This window comes from Gadus macrocephalus, chromosome 16, assembly GCF_031168955.1.
Source record: "Gadus macrocephalus chromosome 16, ASM3116895v1".
Lineage (NCBI taxonomy): Eukaryota > Metazoa > Chordata > Actinopteri > Gadiformes > Gadidae > Gadus > Gadus macrocephalus.
In genome coordinates, this window is record NC_082397.1 from 22,677,564 (window position 1) to 22,705,423 (window position 27,860).

Here is a 27,860-nt window from a genome sequence, read left to right on the forward strand (position 1 = left end):
CTGATGGGGTGCGGGGAGGGGAGGGGGGGAAACAGGGGGCTCATGGGACTTTTGTGGCGGGAATTTAGGCTTTTGTTGGCGGCAAGTTGGCAGAGAACGGCAGTTCGTCCTTCTGTGTGAGACAAACTGGTAAGTCCTTATGGAATATAATTCATTATCCCATTCAGATATTATATAATATAATATATATATATATATTCACCTGTCGTCGTATGACTAAATGTTAACTTGGTGTATTATTGCCGTGCCGTGTAAACCGAAGTCCGGAGGTTGTAGCTTGATAGCATTATCAATCGCTAGCATGCTCGCTAATAGTTAAAGGTTGGGTACAGAATTTGCTTTTTTGGCCATTTTTGCAAAATTACTTGAAATCCTTATCATAACCCGCTTACAGCCACTGAGTTAGAAGTACTGACATGAAAATTAAACAAGTCAATCATCTGTGGAACGGGCAGGGCTCGAAAAACTCCAGCCAATCATTTCCATTGCCACCGAGTTGCATTGGACAGTAAGGCCCTTTCCCATTCCTTTGCTCTGTCTCAACCCTACATCTCAACCCTAACCCTCATTGCTCAATCTCATTGCTACCCCTCATTGCTACCCCTTAACGGTCCCCTACCAAATGGGACAACCCTACCCTGTGACGTCATCATGGCCTCCCCATGCCCCCTAGCAGATAACCAGACCCCTGGTAATGTTACAAGAGACAGACTGGCTGCCATTGTCTCGGGCAACGAGCAAGACCCATTGTAAAGATGTTTAACCTGAAATGGTATTTATATTTTGTAATTGGCCCGGCCTGCCAGACTGGCCACACTCACACTGGCAGATTTGAGCACGGATAGGTGCTAAAACAGCCACGGCCACGGCCAGAAGGCCTAGTGTGAGTGCCCCCTTAGATAATAATCGGTTAAGAACAAGAACACTTTAGAAGAAACCCTTTATTTAAATAAGAAACACTGAACCACACATCTAAAAATACACACAAACACACACCTAAATACACACACACACACACACACACACACACACACACACACACACACACACACACACACACACACACACACACACACACACACACACACACACACACACACACACTCTCTCTCTCAGCTTTTGAGAGAATGGTGGAGAATCACATCTTCTCCACCATTTCGCCAACTTTGCCTCGCTCTCCTCATGCCTCGCCTGCCCCCTGGCACTCTCCTCTTGGAAGGGGTGTCTGGGGTGGTGGAAGAGGTGCCTGGGGTGGAGGAGCATGAGGGAGAGGTGGGGGGGGGGGCTGGTGGCAGTGGACTCAACGAAGTCCTGAAAGAAAACGAATAAGAAGGAATTAGGAATTATATGCCAGAACTGGTTGATATGGCCATATGTTATGTACAATATATAATAGCTATGTACACAATATAGTACTGCCAAAAAATACATTGATTAACCATGTAATATTACTAATATAATATAATATCTTAGTATAATAATACTTATAGAATATTACTAATATAATATATATTAATTAATAACTAATAATATTACTAATATGACTTTCTATATTAGCTAAGAGTTTATTGTTTACTGTTTACTGTTTTTTGTTTACTTTTTATAGTTAGTTAGTTAAGAGTTTATTGTTTATCTTATCTTATATTATAATTATTGTTTACTGTTAACTTTTTATTTTACTTTTTATAGTTATCTTAGAGTGTATTGTTTATCTTATATTGTATATAATTTAATATTGTGTTGCGTTTCTTTCTGTAAACTACTGGACAATCAATTTCCTTGAGGGAGTCATCCCAAAAGGATCAATAAAGCCTAATCTAATCTAATCTAATCTAATCTAATCTAATCTAATATAATATAATATATTAGTATAGTAAAGCTTATTTTTAACCTGGAGTCACTAGAACATGGAAGATCTGGATATCATACGACATGATATCCAGCCCGGTCCCGGTCTGCAGCCCCGGCGACGGCCGGGCTGCAGAGCTCTTGATCGGGCATGCATCCCGGCCGAGAACCGGGGTCGGGCGGCCTGCGCAAGTCGGCCGGGGACTTTCGCGATCTTCCGCGAAAATCGGCCACAGACTTCCGAGAGTCCGCGGCCGGGCTTCGAAGCTCGCGGCCGGGCTGCAGAGTATAATTAATAAAATAATTACTAGTTAATTACAGAGAAAGTACTTACATTTGTGTTTTTCCAATCCTGTCGCATCTTTTTGTCCTCCATCTTGTCTAGGATATTTCTTGATTTTCCGTTTTCTCGCAAGGTATTGTGGGAGCAAGTCACAACTGAAGCGCTTTGAGGGTGCCCATCGAAAATCTCAATTTTGAGGGGATGTTAGCCCTCCCTCCTACCCCTTAAACTACAGTTAAACAGTAATGGGACATTGCTCCACGGTGCGTGCACGCGCAACAGCGAGGGCTAGGGCTGAGATTTTCTTTGGAGCAAAGGAATGAGATTCAACCCAAGTACGTCAATCAAACGGTCGTACTGCACTCCCCCTCCCCCGCGCGCGACCCCTTCGTGCAGTACTCGTGACCCAGAGCTCGTGACCCAGAGCAAGCTCCTGTTTGTTATCCTGCGGTAGCTACTGGAACTAGTTAATCCACATTTGGACCTAGCAGTAGAAGACAATTTCCATGGCAGACAAGACGCCACCATCCTCCCCACCACCACCACCAGCAAAGAGAAGGAAAACTCTTTTGCAGAGAGTAATTGATAATAAAAACGCTGAAAGAGAAAAACTGAAATCAAGAATAATCCTAGGCGCTGCTTTCGAACGTTGGCGGCAACTGAAGGACGAGAAGGGTCTAAAAACCGATGCTTGTGTGGCGGTTGACCTAGTTTCAAAGTTTATACCGTTTATACTCGGTAATACCGGTGTTGAGACGAGTGTATTACTCGTTGTGAAAATGTCCACACCGCAGCAACCCTAGTGAAAACCAGGACTTCCAATACAATTATATGAAACAAACATACATTTTCTAAAAATAGTAATGATTTATGTGACCGTTTAATGTTTATAACATCTGGTGCAATAGCCGCGAGAACGTATTCTCAGCAGGGGGTGCTGGAAAAAAAAACTCAGCCTGCACTAGACTCGCAACTCGTTACATTGATAAAAAAAAGATATATAGCAGCGCAGCTCAATTACACCAGTGCATGCGCGCACGGTTGAAAATCGATCGTTGTGTTCACTTCCTTCACACCATGGTTCACATCCAGCTGCTCACAGAACAAGTTTAGCGCACCACCGCTACCCTCACACTTTTTCATATACGGTAACCTTTTTTCAGCACTAGGTCATATGAGCATTAAATAAATGCTGCGTCTCAAAATGCCTTGGACAGCAGCGAGGATGACTCGCTTTGCCACGGGCCGAAACAGTTCGGAGCGACCACAGCCAGAGCGAACACAGCGGGGCAGAGGAGTGTCAGGAATAGTCTTTGGTGTACACATCAGTAGGCCTACGGCCTATTTGCACTACTGTTTAGTGGCAATGCAGTGTTTTATTCTATGCCTTTTTATTTTCGTATATTATTTCAATGAATACAATTTATTTATTCATAAAAACAAGATCTGGTCTTCAAATCTTTTTTCCAAATATAGGTCGTTTGTGTTTATATTCGGACCAATACGGTACAGCGGGCGCTCACATGACGTTAAGCATTTCCTGGTGCATAATGTGACGCTTCAGAACCTAAAATCCCGTTTCTCCCCGTTGACCCGACAACACATAACCGGCGTTTTCAGAAATCTCCACTTTGGCCGGAGTTTTTAGAAATGATCGTTTTCTGTGATAAGACAGGGCCTCGGACAGGGGGTGTTGCAGCACCCCCAGCACCCCTACTTCCCGCGGTACTGGGTGCAACTTACAGCTGAATGTAGTGCCATGTTGTTAAACGAAAACCTACGCCAGCCTGGCTCGCTCTCGCGCATCTCTGTTCGCGCTCGTGCATGATTGCGCGTCCAGGTACTTGGAATGGGTGGAGTCAGAGTCAGCGTTGAAGGAGAGGGGGTAGGACCATTTGAGTTGTGTATTTTCAAAATCTGCTGGCGTTTCGCAAATAATAATAATAATAATAATAATACATTTAATTTAGAGGCGCCTTTCAAGACACCCAAGGTCACCTTACAGAGCATATAGTCATCATTCAAAACTATGTAAAACAGACTAGGAATAAAAGGAAAACAGAGGTTAAACATGAATAATAATAATAATTAATAACACTCAAAGACGCCTAAAGTGAAGGGGGGACCTCACTAACAATATGTAGCACCCACTTGGGTGATGCACGGCAGCCAATCGGTGCCAGAACGCTCACTACACACCAAATCGCATACCCAACCTTTAACTGGTAAGTCCTAATGTAATATATTATCCGTTCAGATACCATCATATGAGTCTGTGTGGCATGCTAGCAAGCTTCGCAATTAATTTTATTTATCTGTGTATATAAAAGTATTACTGGCGTTTTTTATAGCTGAAGAGTCAGGGGCACAGGAGAAACGTTCCCTCCAGGGCCGATGTTCTCTCGGGTTAACACCCTTAACTTTGACAGGCAGTGGGTCTGTTTATAGGTTGGAATGAAGCGGCCACGATTATTGACGGGCTGGGTACTTTATTCGTAGTTCCAGTGACTTAACAGTACACACAACCGGACTCGTTCATTCACTAAACTGACATGCGCAATCGCTCGCTCTCCTCGCTTGTCCGCTCACTCGCTGAAGTCAACACACGCTGCCATTCTCACGAACACACATACGAGAGGCTGTCAATAGCCCAGTAAACCGGTTTGGTGAAGCTAGAGTTGATGACACGCACCTTGAGTTACTGGGTCACATGACATTGATGCCATTTAAAGCAATGCAATTATTTATTTTTCAAATATTTAAGTATGAATTACATTAGCAATCAAATATGTGTGATACATGAACAATTTAGTAAAATATTTAAATCATAATTTCCACTAATACAAGCAAGTCAGCACGAACGTGCATATTTTTTTTTCTGTTCACATAACATCTTTCCAACTTGATTGTACTAACCTCCATGTGACATAGCTGCAAATTGACATTTATTTTCTCGTACTTTTTGTTTGTTTTGCAACCACTATTCAATTGCCTTGTCCAAAACAGAAACTGCATCACGTATTCTAGGGTCATTCCTTTCAACTGTGATACACGTATATGCCTTATTGTTTATCAATTGGTATTTATGATGTGACAATGGTTAAATGGAACAATCTCTGGTAGTATCCGTAAAACAATAGGTATATTAGGAACTTCGTAGAAATTCTTCATCAGAAAAGTATAAACACAGAAACATCCTCACTGTAGGCCTACCAACAGCGTTAAATTGTTGTTTATTTTTCGTCCGACAAATGTAATAATTGTAAGTCGTTCTGGATAAAAGCATCTGCTTAAGGCCCTAAATGTAATCTAGATGCAAACATAGTCTCCAGATAATGAACAGAATGTCATTATCTGGAGATTCATTAATGAATTGGCCCCAGGTTTCTAGAGTGCATGCATGCAGACCCACTGATCAGAGGAAATACAGTGCAGCGGTAGACAACAGCAGAAGGATGAAGCTTGATCCAATGCTATTGATGGAATTTCCAAAGTTACACAAATCGCCTTGGCAGCAACCGGTCCCTGGCACGACACACAGAGGACTGAATTGACATCCCTTGATCATGGTATCCCCTGCAAAACAAGATAGAATTATTCATATTTTTTATACTGGCCATTTCAGTGTCCGTATGGTAATACAGTAATGTTACAACTTATGATCTAAAGAACACAAATCAGGTGTATTATAAATACTTCTAGGGTCGCCTCAGAAATTTTTTTTGAAAGAAAAAGGAAAAGTTACCTAGGCCAGTGGCGAAACAGCGATCCATGGATGGGGGACATTCAACGGTGTTAAAGCAGGAGAGGGAGTCTCCGGAGATACACTTGAAGCATCTTAATCCCCCAACTACACAGAAACACATTGTCAATACATCACCGTAGAGGCAGGGGTGAAAGCTCCCCTCCCCCCACAGAACGGATTAAACCAACAACATAAAAGTGAGTTTGTTTTGTCAAGGACATAAAAAAGGTGTTCTTACCGGTTGATATTGTCAAAGAAAGAATGAAGAAAATGCCAACGTAGCCCATCGTGGAAGCAGATGATAAATGAGAGAGCTAGTGGAAGACTTTTATCCAAGGTGTGGTAAACGCCCTTCTCTATATATTTAAAAAGCGGAACATTGACAGTTCATCAGGAAGGAAACTCAACTGTCAAAACAAGAAACATTGGCACAGTGGCGCAAAAAGTGGGTATGCACTATACGCGGCGCATAGGGACGCCGCACCAGAAGGGGCGCCAAAGCGATGGAAGTAAAAAAAATTAAGTCGTCATTTTCTGTTTTTAACAGCGTTTGTGTACATGATATGATGATCAATAACAAAGGAACGTCACTGATAAGGCGCCCCCCGCTCCTTCGCGTCCCTCCCCCCCTCCTCCGCACACGGCGCTCCAGTGGGCTCCCCCTCGACCACGCCCTGGAGGCGAGGGACAGTGTCTTCATTTGAACCGTATTGTCATCTGATGACACGTACCTCAATATGGAGAGGCAGAGAAGAAAGCCCTCAGGGTCACAACATAGAAAAAGAAAGATTGGGAAGGAGAAAGGGTGCGCAGGGATGAAAGAAAGCTTTTCAAAGTGTTTGAAAACCAGTCGTTTTTATGTCAGTGTATCAAGAGGAGGCTTGTAAATATTCAGGTTAGCTAAATCTACTAGTAAAACAACAGGTTACTGTTGTCTTGCAACTGTGTACTGATCAGAATGGAGCCTATACAATATAACGGATCATAACAAGAAAAAATATGGAACTTGTTTGTGGTTATTTTGTTTTACTTCAATCTCTATAATAATAATAATAATAATACATTTAATTTAGAGGCGCCTTTCAAGACACCCAAGGTCACCTTACAGAGCATATAGTCATCATAAATCGTTTAACAAACAAGACATTGTGGAAAAATAAAAAAATAAATAAGTAAATGTAATAAAAAATAAAAAAATAAACAATCAAAACCGTGATCAGTTATACATTGTGTGCGAGTTTGAACAGGTGAGTTTTGAGTTGTGACTTGAAGGTTGTAATGGTGACTGACTGTTTTATGTGTGGGGGGAGGGAGTTCCAGAGCCTGGGTGCTCAAAATATGGGGTCAGAACAGTCTCATTAATAATGAATGCACAGAGAAGGATTCACAAATGTATTTTGTGATTTATATATAAATTACTCTCTTCCCACAAATACATTTCAATGCACACATAAATGGATATCGGTATGTATAAATGTAAAATAAATCCATAAACAAAAATAAGTTTCACAAACACATTTCTGATCCACACACAAATGTACCTTGTTTTAAATAAATGTAATATAAATCCATAAATATATTAATTAAAAAAATATTTGCAATTTTCATCACAATGTATTTGGATGTTGTAACATTTATATACAAACTGTTAAACTTGTATTTACAAGACGTTTTTCATTTGTGAACTTACTTGCATTTGTGTGGGAACTGGTCTGTATTTATGTGTGGATTTTTGAGACTCTCCTGACGTCGCTAGATTCACAAATGCATTTTTTTCAACAAGGAAGTCTCTGTAGCCAATCAGATGCCTCCCTCGTTTTCAGTCAACCACATGACTGCTGTGACTGGGTTTTTACGTCGGTGCCGTTTACTACTTTAACGGCACCGATAATCCCAAAACCCAGTCCAAATTAGATGGAAAAAGTGTGTAGCTAAACGTGACGCAGCATTTACTTCTTCACCACCTAGAGATTGTTATGTACGATCATTCAAAAAACCATGTTCTTTCCGATAGAGTAGACATTTGACAGAGAACCGGGAGGCTCGGAGGCTGGACTCAGAGGTCGGAACTGCAGCCATGTGATTGGCTGAAAACGAGGGAGGCATCTGATTGGCTACAGAGAGTTCCTTGTTGAAAAAAATGCATTTGTGAATCTAGCGACGTCAGGAGAGTCTCAAAAATCCACACATAAATACAGACCAGTTCACGCACAAATGCAAATAAGTTCACAAATGAAAAACATCTTGTAAATACAAGTTTAACAGTTTGTATATAAATGTAACAACATCCAAATACATTGTGATGAAAATTGCAAATATTTTTTTAATATATTTATGGATTTATATTACATTTATTTAAAACAAGGTACATTTGTGTATGGATCAGAAATGTGTTTGTGAAACTTATTTTTGTTTATGGATTTATTTTACATTTATACATACCGATATCCATTTATGTGTGCATTGAAATGTATTTGTGGGAAGAGAGTAATTTATATATAAATCCCAAAATACATTTGTGAATCCTTCTCTGTGCATTCATTATTAATGAGACTGTTCTGACCCCATATCAAAAGGCTGAATGACCGGGCACCCATTGTAGTGAGTCGTGATGTGGGGATACATAGTAGTCCAGCAGAGGTTGAGGGGAGACTATGCAAGTCTTTGTTTTATGCCAATAGACCCAGTAAACCGGTTTGGTTAAGCTTTATTTTTTCTGACACGCGCCTTGTGGTGGGGAATAATAACTGGCAGTGTCTTTCAAAGATACTGAAGCACCATCAAACAGTGGTTACCACATAAAAGCTTATCTGATGTGGAAAGAATTTGCATCCCGCTTATGCCTAGGTAAAACTATTGGTAGCGAATTGCAGAGAGCCTGTTGACTCGAGTGATCGACTGCATACTCTTCCTTGCAGAAAGAAACCTGCCACTGAGGTGGACAAAATGCACAGGTCGGAAATCCTAGAAGTGGACATTTTCTGGGTATCCTTATTCTCTTATGCCGCGTTACCACTGCAGGGTGCGGAACGGATCGGTTCGCAAAGGTGCGGTAGGGAGGGGGCGGTATAGCCCAGCTCAGTTCCGAGGTCGCGTTTCCACCGCCGACAGTACCCTTTAAGGTAGGCCGGATGTCGATCGCCGCGGCAGCTACGTAGACATCGTAAACAACGTCTTCCTCCCCAAGAATGCAGAGGAACGTCAGCACCTCCTTGTTCGCCTAAGCAAGCGTTTTACGCGACCTGTTAATCAAAGAATAATACCTCGAGGCTACTGTTTGTTTGTTTTTATCCCCACGTCGCCCGGAAGTGATGATTCTGTCGACCAATCAACGGAGGGGGTGTGTAGCTAGAATTTCCCGGGACCCTTTCAGGCGTCTCGTCTCGTTTTCAGTACCCCAACGGTGGAGTACTGAAAACTAGGCCAAAACGGGTACAGCTAAGTCCGGATCACGCCCACTTTTGGCGGTGGAAACGCAACCTGTACCACACCTTTGCGAACCGATCCGTTCCGCACCCTGCAGTGGAAACGCGGCATTATAGCACGGTATGATGTTACTCTGGCAGAGCATCTTAGAAAGGTTGCCTCTAAAAAAAAAAAGGATATCTGTCCTGGTGCACTCAAAATGAATTTTTGATTCAATATCAGAGTGTGTTTTAGGTCAAATTTGTTCCAGACGCTGAAGTTGGCATCCGATTCGCAGCATCCGATTCGGCAGTTGCTGGTCCACCTTAAATCGGTCCTGATTGAAATCCACTACACCTAGACTCTTCAAATCTGGACTAAATTATCACAGTGAGACTATACATTATATAAAACATAGTTACAGATTTGTGAAACCTTTTTTCTATTTGTGAAAATGCAATACAGGCTCATTGTAATGCTTTTTAGGGGTCCAGACTGCATTAGAACGGGTCCTGATTGAAAACCACTACACCTAGACTCTTCAAATCTGGACTAAATTATCACAGTGAGGCTATACATTATGTAAAACATAGTTTCAGATTTGTGAAACCTTTACCCTATTTGTGAAAATGCAATAAAGGCACATTTTAATGCTTTTTTGGGGTCCAGACCGCATTAGAACTGATCCTGATTGAAAACCACTACACCTAGACTCTTCAAATCTGGACTAAATTATCACAGTGAGGCTATACGTTATGTAAAACATAGTTTCAGATTTGTGAAACCTTTACCCTATTTGTGAAAATGCAATACAGGCTCATTTTAATGCTTTTTAGGGGTCCAGAACACATTGCATTTTCACAAATAGGGTAGAGGTTTCAAAAATCTGAAACTATGTTTTACATAATGTATAGCCTCACTGTGATAATGTAGTCCAGATTTGAAGAGTCTAGGTGTAGTGGTTTTCAATCAGGACTGATTTGAAGATTCTAGGTGGTTTTCAATCACGACCGTTTTAAGGTGGTCCAGCAATTGCCGAATCGGATGCTGCGAATCGGATGCCTTCAGCGTCGTCGTTTACAAGACGTTCGTTACCAACGATGCTTTCGGGAAACGGTCTGAAAACGGTAAGATGCTCGTACGACCCACTCTGCGATCCACTTAGGCTAACGATGCTTTCGGGAAACGGGGCCCAGGTTGACGCTCTGTGTTGATGTTTCCAGTACTATGCAGCTACGTGAAGCAATGATTGATCCGTGCGATCGTCTCCGGTTTACAACCCGTTTATTTCCTCACCATGACACCAATTGCATGGGAATACGGAATACATTCATAGATCCTCAGTGACATAACAACAACTTGGTATTTCTTGCGGTCAAAAACCGTATGCTCTTCCGGGGTCAAATAACAGAGGTACCCCAAATGACAATCCCCTTTACACCTGTACCCGCAATACGGCAACACCACTCAGTGGTCACAGACATTACAACATAACTGAAAAACAGGAAAATGTCTCTTACACTACTATTGGAGATTCCTGTGTTTTTTTTATCATTTGGTTATAATACGTTTAATTATAGCCTATGTTTTGATTACATAATTAAGGAACTCGAAATTAGAGGACTCTACCAGCGGACCTACGGGAAACCCCTGTGCCTTGCCTTGGGACTAGGGATGGGCATTTGAAGAAATTTTCTTGATCGAGCATCGCTAGAGTTATCGATCAATTATCGATTAATCATTAACTTTTTTCTATGTTTTTTTTCTAATGTTTTTATCAATGAAATCTTTATTCCAACAATAATGTATGGGCCAAAATTAATACAATACAGTTAACTTGAAGACCTACAACTGTTTAACAGTTTTAAAATAATAAATACAGGCATTATAGGTTATAGGCCTATGCGGCGCTCGTAAAGTCCGAACAATGCGCCTACAGGCGCTCTTAAAGGTTTGGAAACGATTCAACAAGACTAAATCTGTAGCCTATTCCAATTACAATAAGTAGCGAACTTATCGGACAACAATAATCAAACAAAGGCAGTAGGCTAAAAGTGGGCATTAAACTGTATAACTGTTATGAAAAAAAGGGGGGGGAAAAGGCCGACATATAATGCCTGCAGCCGGCGCGCGGAAAAGGCTCGCAACAAAAAGATAAGCCACCCATTTACAAACAATTGCATGAACTAATCTATCTAAAAGCAATACCTTATTGAACATATATAAGGCTGGACTTGTTGCTAAAATATCACGAGCACCTGGTAACCACAACAAAGCTCAACGTCTTTTTAACTCCTCCCCTAACTTCCGCACCGCAAAGCATGATGGGAACACATCAACCAATAGCAACAATGTGTGTGTGTGTGTGTGTGTGTGTGTGTGTGTGTGTGTGTGTGTGTCGTCAGCGAGTAGGTGGACGAGCGAGGAGAGCGAGCGATAGCGTGCGTGTCAGTCTAGTGAAGTCATGAACGAGTCCGGTTGTGTGTATAGAATAAAATACCCAGCCTGTCAAGAATCGGTGGCCGCTTCATTCCATCATATTCCGACCTATAAGCAGACTCACTGTCGGTCAAAGTGAAGGGTCATGCCCCCGAGAGCGCATCGGACCTGGAGGGAACGTATCACCTGTGCTCCTCGGTCTGGGAGCCGACAGCAGGAAAGATGTCACTAACCATCTCGTAGTTGGAGGCGGAGCGCAAGAGAGTATGCGCACACATTTTTTTCATGTCCCTTTACGGGTTCCGTATTAAATAAAGTATATTATTAAGAATTTTTTTGTATTTATTTGAGATACATTATGGTTTTTATTAATCGAGCAACAAAAAAAACAAAAAAAAACGTCCAATTGGTCATTAGATTAGTCGACTAATCGATAAAATAATCGCCCGATTAATCGTTTGATAAATAATCGTTTACCCCCAGCCTTATTCTCAATACATGTTTGTCCATGCCTGTTATGATTAACCCCCCCTCTCTCTCGCCTCTCTATCATTTGGAGGATCCCGATCCAGGACTTTCGTCGTGAGAGGATAACGAGGCGTATCGGGTAGGCCGCTCCGAGCAAGGTACCTTATAATAAGGTGCCATAATAAATAGCAAACAAGTCATTACCTAACCCTTTGTTAATATTTGTTAATTGTTACTATGTCTATTTGGCACAAGTTAATCGTTTTTTTTCCACTGACCACAGAGTGTCGCTGGTTGGGGTTAGGGATAGGGTCGTGTGTTAGGGTTGGGTTAGGGTTATGCAAACAACTAATGTTTAATTAATGATGAAAAACTATTAACTTGTGCCAAATTGATATTTTAGTAGTAATTAACAAATTTTGACAATGGGTTAGGTAATGACTAGTTTGCTATGTATTAGGGCACCTTATTATAAAGTGTTACCTTCAATTACTTATTAATTTAACTTCAGGACTGCAGACAAAAGTCTGGAAGGTTCAATATCGTCTTGCACTGTCTTGCTTGTCAACTTGCTTGTCAACTGCCAATCAGATGCCTCCCTCGTTTTCAGCCAATCACATGGCTGCAGTTCCGACCTCTGAGTCCAGCCTCCGAGCCTCCCGGTTTTGCAAAAAAAGCTTGGTTGTGGTTACGGGGAACTTGGGATTTTTCAATAAAGTCACTGAAAGAATATAGCATGCCTTTGCTTTTGATATTCGCCACAATAATATCACGGCAAAAAGCTGTGTGAGCTGATATTATGAATCTCAAATGACCGCGTTGCGTTCCTGGTTCTTCCACTTCCACATCAATCTGAAGTAGACTGAACCGCGACATGGAGGAGAGAGGGATTGTTGCCGGGCAGCGCTTAGGCACCTCCAGCGCCGAGGCGGTGGTCCCTCGGCAGCGGTCCCTTGGCAACGAGAAGCGGGCTCAAGCGGGAGACATTCACGGCCAACAATCCCTTTCACCTCCATGTCGTGGTTCATGTTCTTGAGGGAGTCAAAGCCAAAGTTCCTTTCCCCTAATTAATTCTCAACCATGGCTGAGATCACCCCCGCTACAGTCTCGTTGTGGAAATACAAGAAACGTCAAAGAACCGACAGCAAAACACTTGCGTCACAGTGTGTGTAATCACACACACACACACACATGTGGCGCTCGCATGGTCGTGTCTCATTGGCGGGCCAAATTCTCTGGGCGGACAAGGCAGAGAAAGGGGAGGAGCTTAGATCCTTTAAGACGACATATGGGAGCACATTCCAAATCAGTGTGCTTGAGCCTCCGTTTTCTTCAAAGGCGAGCAGAACACCTAGTGCTCGTTTGACACCGAACGCAAGTTTTAGCCACTGGGGGACCATAGGCAGGCTAGGGGAACTCATATTTACTTTAGAAAACCACGTTTGTGCACGACAAATGAAAATGTGTGCTCATACCGTTTTTTGAGATATCAAACATTACATTTTGTAAACATATGACGTCACTCAGCACCCCAATATTGTCAGAATCGGTTCAAATGTGTCTCAATCATTTGTGCATCGTTTGTGCACGTTTGTGCACGACAAATAAACATTTATGCTCTTTTAATTTTTAAGTTATTAAGGTTTAATTTTTTTCACTCAGCACCCCAATAATGTCAGAATTGGTTCAAATTGGTCTCATTCGTTTGTGCATCGTTTGTGCACGTTTGTGCACGACAAATGAACATTTGTGCTCTTTCAAATTTTAAGTTATTAAGGTTTCATTTTTTTCACTCAGCACCCCAATAATTTTTGAATCGGTCCAAATCGGTCTCATTCCTTTGTGCTTCGTTTGTGCACGTTTGTGCACGACAAATGAACGACAAATGAACATTTGTGCTCATACCACCTTTGAGATATTAAACATAACATTTTGTAAACAAATCACGTCACTCAACTTCCGAAGCTGGCGCTGTCACGTTAAAATTGTACCGGGGGCGAAAATTGTACCGGCCTACGTCATCTGTTTACATCTTGACAACCTGCCTGGTAACAGACGACGCGATCGTCTGTTGCCGGACAGGTTGCAAAAAACATTCGGCTCATGTTTCCAAACGACGAAATAACATAATACAGATAACGGATCGCTAGATAACACTTGTTTTTACTTTATATTTGTATTGTATTTAATTGTTTAATCGAATAGCAAAAGACGACGCGATCGTCTGTTGCCGGGAAACGGGTGATCGCGTCAAATGACGTAGGAAGGTTCTTGAACATTCATAAATGCGATTAAACAATTAAATACAACACAAATATAAAGTTAGCAACGCCAATAAATGTTAATGGTAAAATAAGTGTTCTGTCTTCTCACGCTCAATGAAGGAGTGCAATGAATGAGCATGAAAGTTCGCGAATGTTCAAGAACCTTCCTACGTCATTTGACGCGATCGCCCGTTTCCCGGCAACAGACGATCGCGTCGTCTGTGCTATTCGATTAAACAATTAAATACAATACAAATATAAAGTAAAAACAAGTGTTATCTAGCGATCCGTTATCTGTATTATGTTATTTCGTCTTTTGGAAACATGAGCCGAATGTTTTTTGCAACCAGCCCGGCAACAGACGATCGCGTCGTCTGTTACCAGGCAGGTTGTCAAGATGTAAACAACAGATGACGTAGGCCGGTACAATTTTCGCCCCCGGTTCAATTTTAACGTGACAGCGCCCCAAAGGTGAAAAACATACATAAAACTTCTTCTGATCGTTTGTGCTCGACGCATGAATATTCCTGCTCTTTTATTTTTTTAAGTAATAAGGTTTCATTTATTCACTCAACCAGAATGTCCAAATTGGTCTCATCCGTTTGCGCATGAAGAATAAACGTTTGTGCTTTCAAACTTCTCAAGTTCTAGACTAAAGGCTTCGTATTTTTTAACATGTGACGCAGATGGTCACGCGGCGTAGTTGTGCTGCAGAAGAAAACGGAGGGAATATCTGAAGAGAATGAACAATGAACACATGTAAAGAGAACTGGAGACATTCTATGGAAGAGAACTGAAGTTTGTCAGTGCAACAAAAAAAGAAACGGTGTTTTATCACCTGTAGTGACATAATGGGGTATTGGTCACCTAGCACCTTGCTCTTTTTCTCTTGTTAAAGGGTAGCTAGACTTGGCAGGCGACTAGGCTCTGGATCATCTAACTTCATAATGTTGTGGGCCTCTTGTCACTCGCCATACATGTGGCAGTTTTCCCCCCTTACACAGCAACAGTGAACAGGCTTTGTTTTAGTTTTATTCGTTGATTAGTTTGCCAAATGTAATGTGAAATTCTAGAAAGGAAAATACAGACTGGGATGCAAAGATCCTATAGTACAGTAGAGCTTCTCATACCTTTTCTATGCTTCTTTAATTTGATATATTGCCATTTAAAAGATTAACAGGTTTACCAGAAACATTGCAATAAACTGAACACAATTGTTAAGCAGTTTATCCATGAATGTAACAGTTATAAACTTTGTCACTTCGACTTAATAAAAACCATATACATAATCATTGTGTGGACATCCTTTGAATAATGTCAGTAAAGATAAATAATACATTGAGTATACTATGATAATACTTGATAAGAGGAATCTTCATTAGAATCCATATTTCTGGGGGAACTTCATAACAAGCGAGGCACACCTACAATTGGGGGAGGTTTGACTTCATTCCACAAGTTTTGATCATTCCACAAGTCTCTGGAATAACAAACTGACACATCTTGGATACATGTACGCTACGACTTTACTCACCTCTCAGAAGACAAAAACCGGTGTTAGCACAGGAGACGTTTGAGTCGAAGCCTTCAGATCTTCCCGCGGTTGTCTTCTGCAGCACAACTACGCCGCGTGACCAACTGCGTCACTTGTTAAAGAGCCCATGCCATTAAAATCACATTTTTCCTATTGTTTGTTAAATAACATAGGTCTGAATAAGTTTGTGAGCTGTGGTAAGTTTGAAATCTATGCAGTTTGTCTGCTGAATGCAATGGGCAATGAAAGGAAAAAGGCAGAAGAAATGAGCCGATCTGGATAAGGTGACACTGTGACGTAGCGTTGTCAAACTATTATTCATGGCCCTGCCCACTTGGTTGGTTCGTAACCACCCACAAGAATTCTGAAGGAGTCGTGATTGAGCTAGTGCTAAATGCTAATACGTGTACGGTAGTTGCTTAGTTCGTAGTAACAGACTAGTTACAGAATTTTGAATGCAATGGCAGAACGACATCGAAGTACATGAACTGCGACATGCTGCCTGCCGCCGGTTGCCGCGAGGCACCACCGCCGCGAAGCACCACCGCCCGGCAGCGGGCAGCCGGGCGGTGGTGCCTCGCGTCGGCAGCAGGCAGCGAGCGGTTCTTTCTACTACAGATTGATGTGGAAGTGGAAGAACCAGAGACGTCGGAGAACCCGACGAAGTCCTTTGTGATTCATTATATCGACTGGACGTGCACACAGCTTTTGGCCGTGATAATATGTATTATTTGATATAGATATCTATGTATTATATGATATTATTTAGATATAGAGCTCCAGGACTGTAACGCAAGTGTTGTAGGCCTACACTTCCTTGTTATTTGGATAACCGTTCTGCTGTTGGTGTGATGGCGCATAACACGTCGGACTCTCGTCTCTGGTATTTCTACAACGAGACTCGTAGTGGGGGTTATCTCAGCCATGGTTGAGAATGAATTGGGGGGGAAAGGAACTTTGGCTTTGACTCCCTGAAGTAGGCATGAACCACGACATGGAGGAGAAAGGGATTGTTGACCGCGGTCGTCTCCCGCCGGAGCCTCGCTGCCGATGGACTACCGCCTCGGCTTCAGGAGGCGGTGATTAGCGCTGACCGCTGCCGAGGCGGCGGGAAGCAGGGCTCAAGCGGGATACATTCGCGGCCAACAATCCCCTTCTCCTCCATGTCGTGGTTCATGTACTTCAGGGAGTCAAAGCCAAAGTTCCTTTCCCCCAATTCATTCTCAACCATGGCTGAGATAACCCCCACTACGAGTCTCGTTGTAGAAATACCAGAGACGAAAGTCCGACGTGTTATGCGCCATCACACCAACAGCAGAACGGTTATCCAAATAACAAGGAAGTGTACAACACTTGCGTTACAGTCCTGGGGCTCTACATCTAAATAATATCATATAATACATAGATATCTATATCAAATAATACATATTATCACGGCCAAAAGCTGTGTGCACCTCCAGACGATATAATGAATCACAAAGGACTTCGTCGGGTTCTCCGACGTCTCTGGTTCTTCCACTTCCACATCAATCTGAAGAAGACGCGGTCGTTTGAGATTCATAATAGCCTATCGTCTGGAGGCTCACACAGCTTTTGGCCGTGATAATATATATTATATATTATATGATATAGATATCTATGTATAATATGGGTTTCTAAGAGCCATTGCGATACATCCACCGTAAACAGCGCATGGTACCGTGGCTACAAGCTGCTCAGGGCCAGGTGATAATATATATTATATGATATAGATATCTATGTATAATATGGGTTTCTAAGAGCCATTGTGATACATCCACCGTAAACAGAGCGCATGGTACTGTGGCTCCAAGCTGCTCAGGGCCACACCCCCACCCCCCTCCTTGACCTGCCTTGACACGCCCACCGTAACCAGAGCGCATGGTACTGTGGCTACAAGCTGCTCAGGGCCACACCCCCACCCCCCTCCTTGACCTGCCTTGACACGCCCACCGAAACAGCGCGTTTGGGGGAAGCTCAATGTGCGACTGGTTCGGAGTGGCTGTAACTCTGCACCACGGCTGAATTTCGGGGACGTCTTTGAATACTGTGTTTGTGGCCCACTAATACCTATATTAAAGCATCCATAAAATAGCATGGCATGGGATCTTTAAACAATAAAAGCAGGAATATTCATGCGTCGAGCACAAACGATCAGAAGAAGTTTTATACATTTGTTTCACCTTTGGGGCGCCAGCTTCGGAAGTTGAGTGATGTGATTTGTTTACAAAATGTTATGTATAATATCTCAAAGGTGGTATGAGCACAAATGTTCATTTGTCGTTCATTTGTCGTGCACAAACGTGCACAAACGAAGCACAAAGGAATGAGACCGATTTGGACCGATTCAGACATTATTGGGGTGCTGAGTGAAAAAAATGAAGCCTTAATAACTTAAAATTTGAAAGAGCACAAATGTTCATTTGTCGTGCACAAACGATGCACAAACGAATGAGACCAATTTGAACCAATTCTGACATTATTGGGGTGCTGAGTGAAAAAAATGAAACTTAAAAATTAAAAGAGCACAAATGTTTAATTGTCGTGCACAAACGATGCACAAATGATTGAGACACATTTGAACCGATTCGGACAATATTGGGGTGCTGAGTGACGTCATATGTTTACAAAATGTAATGTTTGATATCTCAAAAACGGTATGAGCACAAATTTTCATTTGTCGTGCACAAACGTGCACAAACGAAGCACAAACGATCTGAAATAGTTGTGCATGTTTTTTTTACACATGGGGTGCCAACTTCACGCAGGTCACCCCTCGACCTCCTAGCCAATGGCTCTTAAGCCCGCGGAGTCTCAGAAATCACATGCGAGCATGCGCATAAGGGCAGCCTTTATGCACATGCTCGCCTCTTCTTTTTATTTCATTTCTTCTGGATTTCTGTACCAGAAGCAGCGCCCCTTATGGGCCTGGAATGTGTACTACAGCGTTTCTACAGATCTACCCGGTTTCGCTTGGCTTCGTCTTTACGGAGATACTCCGAAACCGGATAGATCGAAACCGTAACTGTTTCGCCCGTTTCGGCTTTGTGTGAACGGGGCCATAGTAACCTGATGGTTGCAGGGATTAAAGAGTGGGAATACCTCATTGTTCTTGTCCTGATTGAACAGTAGCGCCGCCCTGAAGGCATTAGTTTAAATTCTTTACTGAGAACATGGTCAGGCGGACTGATAATGCATTTAGCTTTCTGGAATGCTTGTTTGTTACACAATGCACTTATGCTCTTGAGCTGGATGCCAGTGATCTTAGAGCAGATCTTAACAATTTTATTTAAACTATTCATGTCCTTCACTGACCGACTGTCCAGCATATTGTAACGACCTCGCCGGTGACGTAATGATGTCGAGTCATTAGTAATTGATCGTAGTTTTTAATCAACCAAAACCAGGTCACTGAAACATAACCAACGGCAGACAACCGACAACCAAAACAAACCCCGGTTACCCCGGCAACCCCCAACACGGTCTCACTCACGTGCAGGCCCCCACCCTGATTGACAATAAGAACATTACAATACATGCACATAGAACAACTGGCATAACGGACAACGAAATACAATGCAACACATAACACACAAACTATTTAATTGTCCCAGGGTCACTACAGGGTCGGATAGATCGAAACCGTAACGGTTTCGCCCGTTTCGGCTTTGTGTGAACGGGGCCATAGTAACCTGATGGTTGCAGGGATTAAAGAGTGGGAATACCTCATTGTTCTTGTCCTGATTGAACAGTAGCGCCGCCCTGAAGGCATTAGTTTAAATTCTTTACTGAGAACATGGTCAGGCGGACTGATAATGCATTTAGCTTTCTGGACTGCTTGTTTGTTACACAATGAATTTATGCTCTTGAGCTGGATGCCAGTGATCTTAGAGCAGATCTTAACAATTTTATTTAAACTATTCATGTCCTTCACTGACCGACTGTCCAGCATATAAATGAAAAAGTTAAAAGACTCTCAATGAAAGATTGGTAAAAAATTCTCAAAATAACTTTAGAGACACTGAAAGAGTTCAGCATTCTCAACAGGTGAACCCTTTGTTGTCCCTTTTTAACAATTACCTCAGTATTTGTTTGAAATTTAAGCTGGTTATCAAATACTGTGCCTAGATATTTGTAGGTGTCTACAAGTTGGACTTCCTCCCCATGGACGACACTTGGTTTGAGCGCTCCCTTCACTTTCCTAAAATCTAGCTCCTTTGTTTTTTCTACATTTAGATCTAAGAAGTTGTTATCACACCAATTAACAAACGATGTCAAAGCAAGGCCATGGCTGCAATGTGGACCTTGGAAAAGGGACAGCAACGCAGTGTCGTCTGAGTATTTAGCTAGATAACTTCTCTGTTGAGAGGACCTACAGCTATCTGTGTACAAAATGAACAACAGGGGTGAGAGTACGCACCCTTGAGGTGAACCAGTATTCGAGATAATGGCCTGGGACAAGTGTCCATTTACAGAGACCCTCTGAGTTCTGTCTGTTAAAGGTTGGGTATGGAATTCGCTTTTTTGGCCATTTTTGCAGAATTACTTGAAATCCTCATCAGAACCCACTTACAGCCACTGAGTTAGAAGTACTGACATGAAAATTAAACAAGTCAATCATCTGTGGAACGGGCAGGGCTCGAAAAACTCCAGCCAATGATTTCCATAGCCACCGAGTTGCATTGGACAGTAAGTACGTCAATCAAACGGTCGTACTGCACTCCCCCTCCCCCTCCCCCGCGCCCCGCGCGCGACCCCTTCGTGCAGTACTCGTGACCCAGAGCAAGCTCCTGTTTGTTGTTATCCTGCGGTAGCTACTGGAACTAGTTAATCCACATTTGGACCTAGCAGTAGAAGACAATTTCCATGGCAGACAAGACGCCACCATCCCCATGTTGTTTTTTTAATGTTGCCATGTTGTTTAACGAAAACCTACGCTAGCCTGGCTCGCTCTCGCGCATCTGTGTTCGCGCTCGTGCATGATTGCACGTCCAGGTACTTGGAATGGGTGGAGTCAGAGTCAGCGTTGAAGGAGAGGGGGTAGGACCATTTGAGTTCAAAATCTGCTGGCGTTTCGCAAATCCCATACCCAACCTTAAAGAAGTTTAAAAGCAACAACAGTATCTGATGGGGTAACTCAAACTCAGCAGCTAGTCTCTCAATTAAAATATGTGGCTGCATCTTATTGAAAGCAGAAGAAAAGTCTGCAAATAACAATCTAGCATGAGATCCAGGCTTTTCTAAATGTTTATACATTGTGTCTAAAAGGAAGAGTTTTGCATCATCTACTTTGCTACACTACGGGACTTGATATGATAACTGTGCGTGTGCGTGTTTGTGTGTGTGTGTGCGTGTTTTCTTTGTTATTTAAGGTAATTTATGTGATGAGGAACCCGAGAGATGTATTCACTTCCTACTCTCACTTTAGTAGGATGGTCTCCTTGGTTAATCCAGGAACACGGCTGAATTTCTCCACAAATTCCTTGATGGAAAAGGTGTATATGGATTGCTGGTATACTTTAGTCACTTTTACCCTTTGAATGATGGGTATTTGATGTCTTCGGTCATTGCAGATTCACATCAACTTTTTTCTTCACTAATCTTAGTGGTTTTCGGCTCTTGGTTCGATCACGTGAAGGGGTGGCTGCCTGTTGGAGAACAGCAGCACATCATGTACATCTCCTATGAACAGATGATCCTGGTAAGAAGACTGCAAATACAGCTCAAAATACCCCTCTGTTTATCATGTACACTGTAACAAGCTAGATCAATCTTAAAACTTAAAGTGGTTCTATATCATACTAAGAAAATGAATAGTCATGATGCTTTTAACCTATCACTCTATGTAGAACCTCTGAGGTTTAGTTTTTTGAACCCCAGAAGGGTGAGATATCAAAGGTCTGTTACAAACCTACATAGGCTGGGAGTGGCACAAAGAAACCGGAATGATGCGAAGAGAGACGATGCTAATGATTATTTAGGATGATGATTAAAATAAATACTTCAGTAACTCTGCTTTGATAACCCCATATAACAGTATGGTTAATCATATCATTAGCCCTTACTACTATCACTTTCATCTTCATCTGATCTTTTCTTTTGCAGGTATTGTCGGGGACTGGAAGAATCATCTAACCGTAGCAGAGGCGGAATACTTTGATGAATTTTACCAAAAGAAAATGCAACATGTAAAACACACATTTGATTGGGATTAGAACATATATTTATTGTGTTTTCTATCGTTCTTTGGGAAAGGTAGCCAATCGTTATTTAATTGAAATGCATTTAAATTCTTGAAATTAATTATATCTCACATTATGAATGTGTCTGTTCCCGGTTGTGGGTCCAGGACCCATTCTATACCTATGAATAAAAGTTTATAATCTGATAATAAATACTTGGTTATCAATTTATACATCTCGGTCGATTCTAGTATCAATACGAAGTGGTTAACGAAAGCTCAAAGGCGATCTTGCACACAATATACCACATGAGTGAGTGAGAGAGAGCGGGATAGTCTGAGTCTGTGTGTGTTTGTGTGACGAAGGTGCTTTAGGAGACCTGACTTTATTTTTGTTCCATTATGTTTTGATCCTAGGTTCAGGAGCACAATATGACCTCAGACTGAAGAATGATTAATTACTTAATGGTGTATGGCGTGGGCTGGGCATCATAGACACAGATGCATAGTTTCACAATCTATTTGGCCCATTGTCTAAGATCACACCTCCTGCTAGAAAAAGCTCTGTAAATTCGCCCATAAATTGGGCTCCTACTCCACCCTCCTTCTGTGGAGACCTCAGACCGAAGAATGATTAATTTACAAAATGCCACACAAGCACATACGCTTGCCAAAGTTAAGTGAAAACGTGTTCTTTTTGAAAGATGGAACATCTCGTACAATCTGTACTAGTACTGAACGGCATCTCATTAGGTTGTAAAGCGGCCCTTCTGGTCTCTCTCTGTCCCGCAACATCTGGGGAATGATGCGTGGCTGAGGCCCGTCCTGCTGCCTCTTTACCAGTCTCATACCAATCTTCAGAAGACGGGGACGCCTCTGGTCACTAGCATAACGTCTAAGACACATTCACAGTGGGCTACCCAACGACTATAGATGACTATAACATGACAAATTCTAAAAATGTTGTGTTACAAGACAGAGATATCTGATATTTATTTTGTTGTTCATCTCTGGTTATGTACAGCCGGACCCCGGCCCAGTTTACTCTTGGATTACGATTTTTCATTATCATCAGCAATTCATTGATTCAGTCATTTTATTAACCCTTCAGGACTGTAGATCAGTGACTGAATGCTTCTATAAAGTCTTTCACTGTATGCTTGTCAACTACCATTCCTATCTATGCAGGTTGCAGATATGGCAGAAGAAGACCTGTATATCGTGTACAAGGGTGTGTATTTGATCAAACCGACTCATACCCCAGAGAGCCTGAAATACTACGATGAGTTCTCTTTCCGTCCAGATGACATTCTGATTGTTACTTATCCCAAGTCAGGTAAGGGCATTCCTGGATACCCAATGGAAGTAAATGGCGAATGATTGATGCATCAAATAGTAAGAAGCAGTTTTGCTAAATTAGTTTTAAAGTAGTATGCAGGTGGGAAGTTTAATAATTAGCATTTATAAATTGTTATACATTCATGTATATAACGTGATGGTCGTTTTCATCGTGTTTAACATTCAAAAGCAAATGTTAACATTCATGGAAATTGAAATTCTGCTAATTACACGTTAATTAGCAGAATTAACATGGATTGAATCCTGCTAATTAACTTGTGTGTAAAAGTATATCAGATAAACTTATATGAAATTTAAATATTATAAATATATTTTTGATGATTTTAGCATATTGTTGGATTTGAAGAGTTGTCCCGGTATTGAAAAGTAATCAAAGTAATATTCAGGATGGAGTATTGAACAGCACTATGGTATAAGCCAATACATCACAACCAGTTTTCCAATAAAAGCACATGAATCAATTAAGACGACTGCAACAGGAAGTACACAACAGCACCACAAACCCCACAATAACACCCTGCGTGATGCTTTCAGGGACAGTATGGATGCAGGAGATAATACCTCTGATCCTGAGCCAGGGAGACCCAGTAGTGGTGGACACTGTGCCCAACTGGTCCCGGGTCCCTTGGTTGGAGTCCAGAGCATTTATCCATAACCTGGACCAGAGACCCTCCCCACGTGTCTTCATTACTCACTTCCAGTACAACATGATGTCAACGGGCTTCCTCAAGGTCAAACCGAGGGTATGCTATACAGCTTGCAGCCATACATGTTCATTATGGAAAGATATAAACCAATGGAAATGTCCCTGTAAACTGCTATTTTTATATTTTGAACTATTTGTATGCTCAGACTTTATAATTTAGTCATTGAGCAGAAGTTCTTGCCTGCTAGGTGCATTGGTATGAGTAACAATCAAAATGTTATTGCTGAGGTAAAGCCACGTGTGTGTGTGTGTGTGTGTGTGTGTGTGTGTGTGTGTGCGTGTGTGTGTGTGTGTGTGTGTGTGTGTGTGTGTGTGTGTGTGTGTGTGTGTGTGTGTGTGTGTGTGTGTGTGTGTGTGTGTGTGTTTTTCTTTGTTATTTAGGTAATTTATGTGATGAGGAACCCGAAAGATGTATTCACTTCCTACTCTCACTTTAGTAGGATGACCTCTTACTTGGTTAGTCCAGGGACACAGACTGAATTTCTCCACAAATTTCTTGATGGAAAAGGTATACAGTATATGGATTGCTTGTGTATAGCGTTTGTTCACTTTTACCCTTTGTGTTTGTTTTCACTGCTTGGCTTAATATTTAATCCAGAGACAGGTATTCGGTCAACTTTGACCATTGCACATTCACATCAACTTTTTTTCATCTCTAACCTTAGCGATTTTTGGCTCGTGGTTCGATCACGTGAAGGGCTGGCTGTCTGCTGCAGAACAGCAGCACATCATGTACATCTCCTATGAAGAGATGATCCTGGTAGGAAGACTGCAAATACAGCTCCATTAATCATGTACATTATAACAATCTAGATCAATCTTAGAACTTAAACTGGTTATATTTAATACTAATATAATAATCGTGACACTTATAACACATATTTAGATTATATATTGATAGATTCATATAGATGAAGATGGGGATGATGATGATAATTAATACTCTAGTCACTGTGCTTTGGTAACCTCTGTTGCTGTAGGATCTGGAGGCCTCTGTGACCCGGATGGCTCAGTTCTTGGACACACCTCTGGATTCTGACATGATAAGGAAGATTACCGATCGATGTGTGTTTAAGAATATGAAAAAGAACAAGATGTCGAACTACTCCCTGATGCCAAGTAAAATTATGGACCAGAATGTGTCAGAGTTCCTCAGGAAAGGTGAGGGATTACTAAGAGCAGAAACACACATTTATGGTTGATCTTATCATTAGTCCTCAATACTTCTTCATCATTTATCATATATCTTCTTTTTCAGGTATTGCTGGAGACTGGAAGAATCATCTAACTGCAGCAGAAGCGGAATACTTTGATGAATTTTACCGAAAGCAAATGCAGGATGTAAAATACACATTTGTTTGGGATTAGTTTTGTGTGTTCTGAGATCATAGTTTTTCCCCATATACCGCCACCTACTGGACTACTACACAGGAGTGTGTGACAAGGACGTTGGCAAATGAATTCTACTTGCTGTAGTTTGGTCTGGCTTTGCGAGACTAGCAAATGAATGATACTTTAAATCATAAAAATAAATTCAAAGAAAAAACCAAACTAACGAAACAAAATAAACAAAATAAAACAAACTAACAAAAGAAATGAATAAATAAATAAAAAATATATATACTTAAGGTTAAATTCTTCTAATTAGGTTAGTATCTTTTAGCTAATTTATCAGCAATTTCATTGCCATATATTCCATGGTGGGCTGGAATCCAACAGAACTGAATAACTAAACCAAGGCTTATAATATTTAAAAGAAGATGCTTTACCTCTATCACCAAATCACGTATTGAATTATCTGTTATAAAACGTTGTAGTACTGCCATAGAGTCAGTACTGATCTAAGAGGTTTAGTATCTACAACCCATCTAAGAGCGGTTATTATTGTGGCCATCTCGATTGAGTATACTGATAAAGTCACCCACTCTATATATCCATATCCTTTTTCAAATTTTGGAATATATATGCCAATACCACATTGTCTTTGGATCTTTTGAATAAATGGATCAATACATGATGAATCACAATGATCGCAAGCAGAGGACCGTGAGAGTTATTGAGCAGCAGATGAACCAGTCCAAAAATCGAACACGTTAACGGAGCACTGAACTAGGCCCTCTCGGATGCCATTTGTTTCACTACGACTTCTTTCAGCTGAACACCCCTCTTCCCCAGCGAGATAACGGCTAATAAAACGCTTGAGGTGGCGTTTTGAAAAGAAAAAACGTACATTTTTTTAGGACATGGCATGAAGGCAATTATGAGCCTTTGATTGATATCCAGACATTTTTTGCGGAGACACATTCCTGTTCCCCGGACGGCGATATCTACTTCTGGGCCACATGAAATGACGGACCCCCGTCCACAGCCAGCTTAAACAGCTGCAATACCAGGCTTGGCCTCTGAGCACTGGTGGATTGCAGAAGTATGCACTGCTCCTGGGGGCCTGGAGATCGAGGAGGAGCTTAAATTGTCCCTAAATGTGGGCTGGTCTAAACGTTTAACCCATGGTTTCACCCCCTCGGGCGCCATCTGGTGGCGGAGATCCGGCAGCACATTCTCAAACGTCAATACAGCACAGCACAATGACTTAAAGGCACCCAGTGCAACTTTATGTAAACATTCAATGAAAAATAAACATTCAATTTCTAGTCTTTTTTACACGTAGTAAGTTTCAATAACTCCATACCATTACATATCGACATTCAAGGAGCAAAGATGAGACGTCGTTGTGTGGTGAGAACTGATAGAAAATCGTAAACAACAACAATCGCCGGTGGGGAGAAGCCATTTTTCCATTGACTGGAAGCCTGCTTTATTTATTGTAGGTTACAAAAAATAAAGAAAATGGCGGCATTGTTGTTGTTATCGATTTTGTATCAGTTCTCACCACACAACGACGTCTCATCTTTGCTGCTTAAATGTCGGTATGTAAAGGTATGGAGTTATTGAAACTTACTACGTGTAAAAAAGACTAGAAATTGAATGTTTATTTTTAAGCCTCGAAAGTTGCACTGGGTGCCTTTAATATGGAAAAAGCTTCATGCATTTGATAGACTTAGACATTCCTACTTTTAACTTGTCAAATGACTTTTTTTTACCATGAAAAAAAAAAATACATATATATAAACCATAGCATTAAATATATATATAAACCATAGCATTTCCATAAGAGTAGACACAAATTATTTTGTACACTCAATTATATTAGCTAAGTCAAATAAACCAAAGACAGAAGACTTTGCATCAATTTTTATTTTCACCCCAGGCAAAAAATGTTTGATCTGCAAAGAAAAAAAAAAAATGTTTTAGCCTAGCCAAATACATTCCTTAAGCTTCCAGAAATGTTTAATAATGGCAAGTTTCAGGGTATTTTTTCTGGCCCATAACAAGCCACCCTGTTCCCGGTTTCCAGTTCTGTCAATTTCCCAGCTTCTAGAAAGGAAACGGATTGCGGTTCTTATAGGCACAATAACAATGCAAGATGTAAAACAGATGATTGAAATAAGTGGAGGGATTAAGATTTAGTCTAGCAATAGTTGACTACAAGACTAATTAATCACAAGACCTCTCACCTGTAGCCCTCCTTGCACTCGTCGCCGTTTTCTGT

The 27,860-nt window shown here is 41.5% G+C and overlaps 1 protein-coding gene, 2 long non-coding RNA genes and 1 pseudogene across 3 annotated transcripts; 2 read left to right on the top strand and 2 right to left on the bottom strand.

Annotated features, from left to right (window-relative positions):
• Window positions 1–1,000: 1,000 nt before the first annotated feature.
• On the bottom strand, window positions 1,001–2,457 carry LOC132474812 (uncharacterized). Its single transcript, XR_009529736.1, has 2 exons — window positions 2,183–2,457; window positions 1,001–1,311 (listed from the first exon to the last, which is right to left on the bottom strand). It is a non-coding gene; the product is annotated as an uncharacterized LOC132474812 (long non-coding RNA).
• A 2,418-nt stretch (window positions 2,458–4,875) lies between these two features.
• On the bottom strand, window positions 4,876–6,241 carry LOC132474414 (uncharacterized). Its single transcript, XR_009529655.1, has 3 exons — window positions 6,115–6,241; window positions 5,877–5,981; window positions 4,876–5,707 (listed from the first exon to the last, which is right to left on the bottom strand). It is a non-coding gene; the product is annotated as an uncharacterized LOC132474414 (long non-coding RNA).
• Window positions 6,242–21,108: 14,867 nt separating this feature from the next.
• Window positions 21,109–22,249, top strand: LOC132473861 (sulfotransferase 2B1-like; annotated as a pseudogene).
• Window positions 22,250–23,364: 1,115 nt separating this feature from the next.
• On the top strand, window positions 23,365–25,631 carry LOC132474459 (sulfotransferase 2B1-like). Its single transcript, XM_060075176.1, has 6 exons — window positions 23,365–23,521; window positions 24,079–24,287; window positions 24,632–24,758; window positions 24,916–25,010; window positions 25,231–25,411; window positions 25,509–25,631. The coding sequence occupies exons 1-6, from the start codon at window positions 23,368–23,370 to the stop codon at window positions 25,616–25,618; spliced, it is 876 nt and encodes a 291-aa protein (XP_059931159.1). The 5' UTR covers window positions 23,365–23,367; the 3' UTR covers window positions 25,619–25,631.
• Window positions 25,632–27,860: the final 2,229 nt, after the last annotated feature.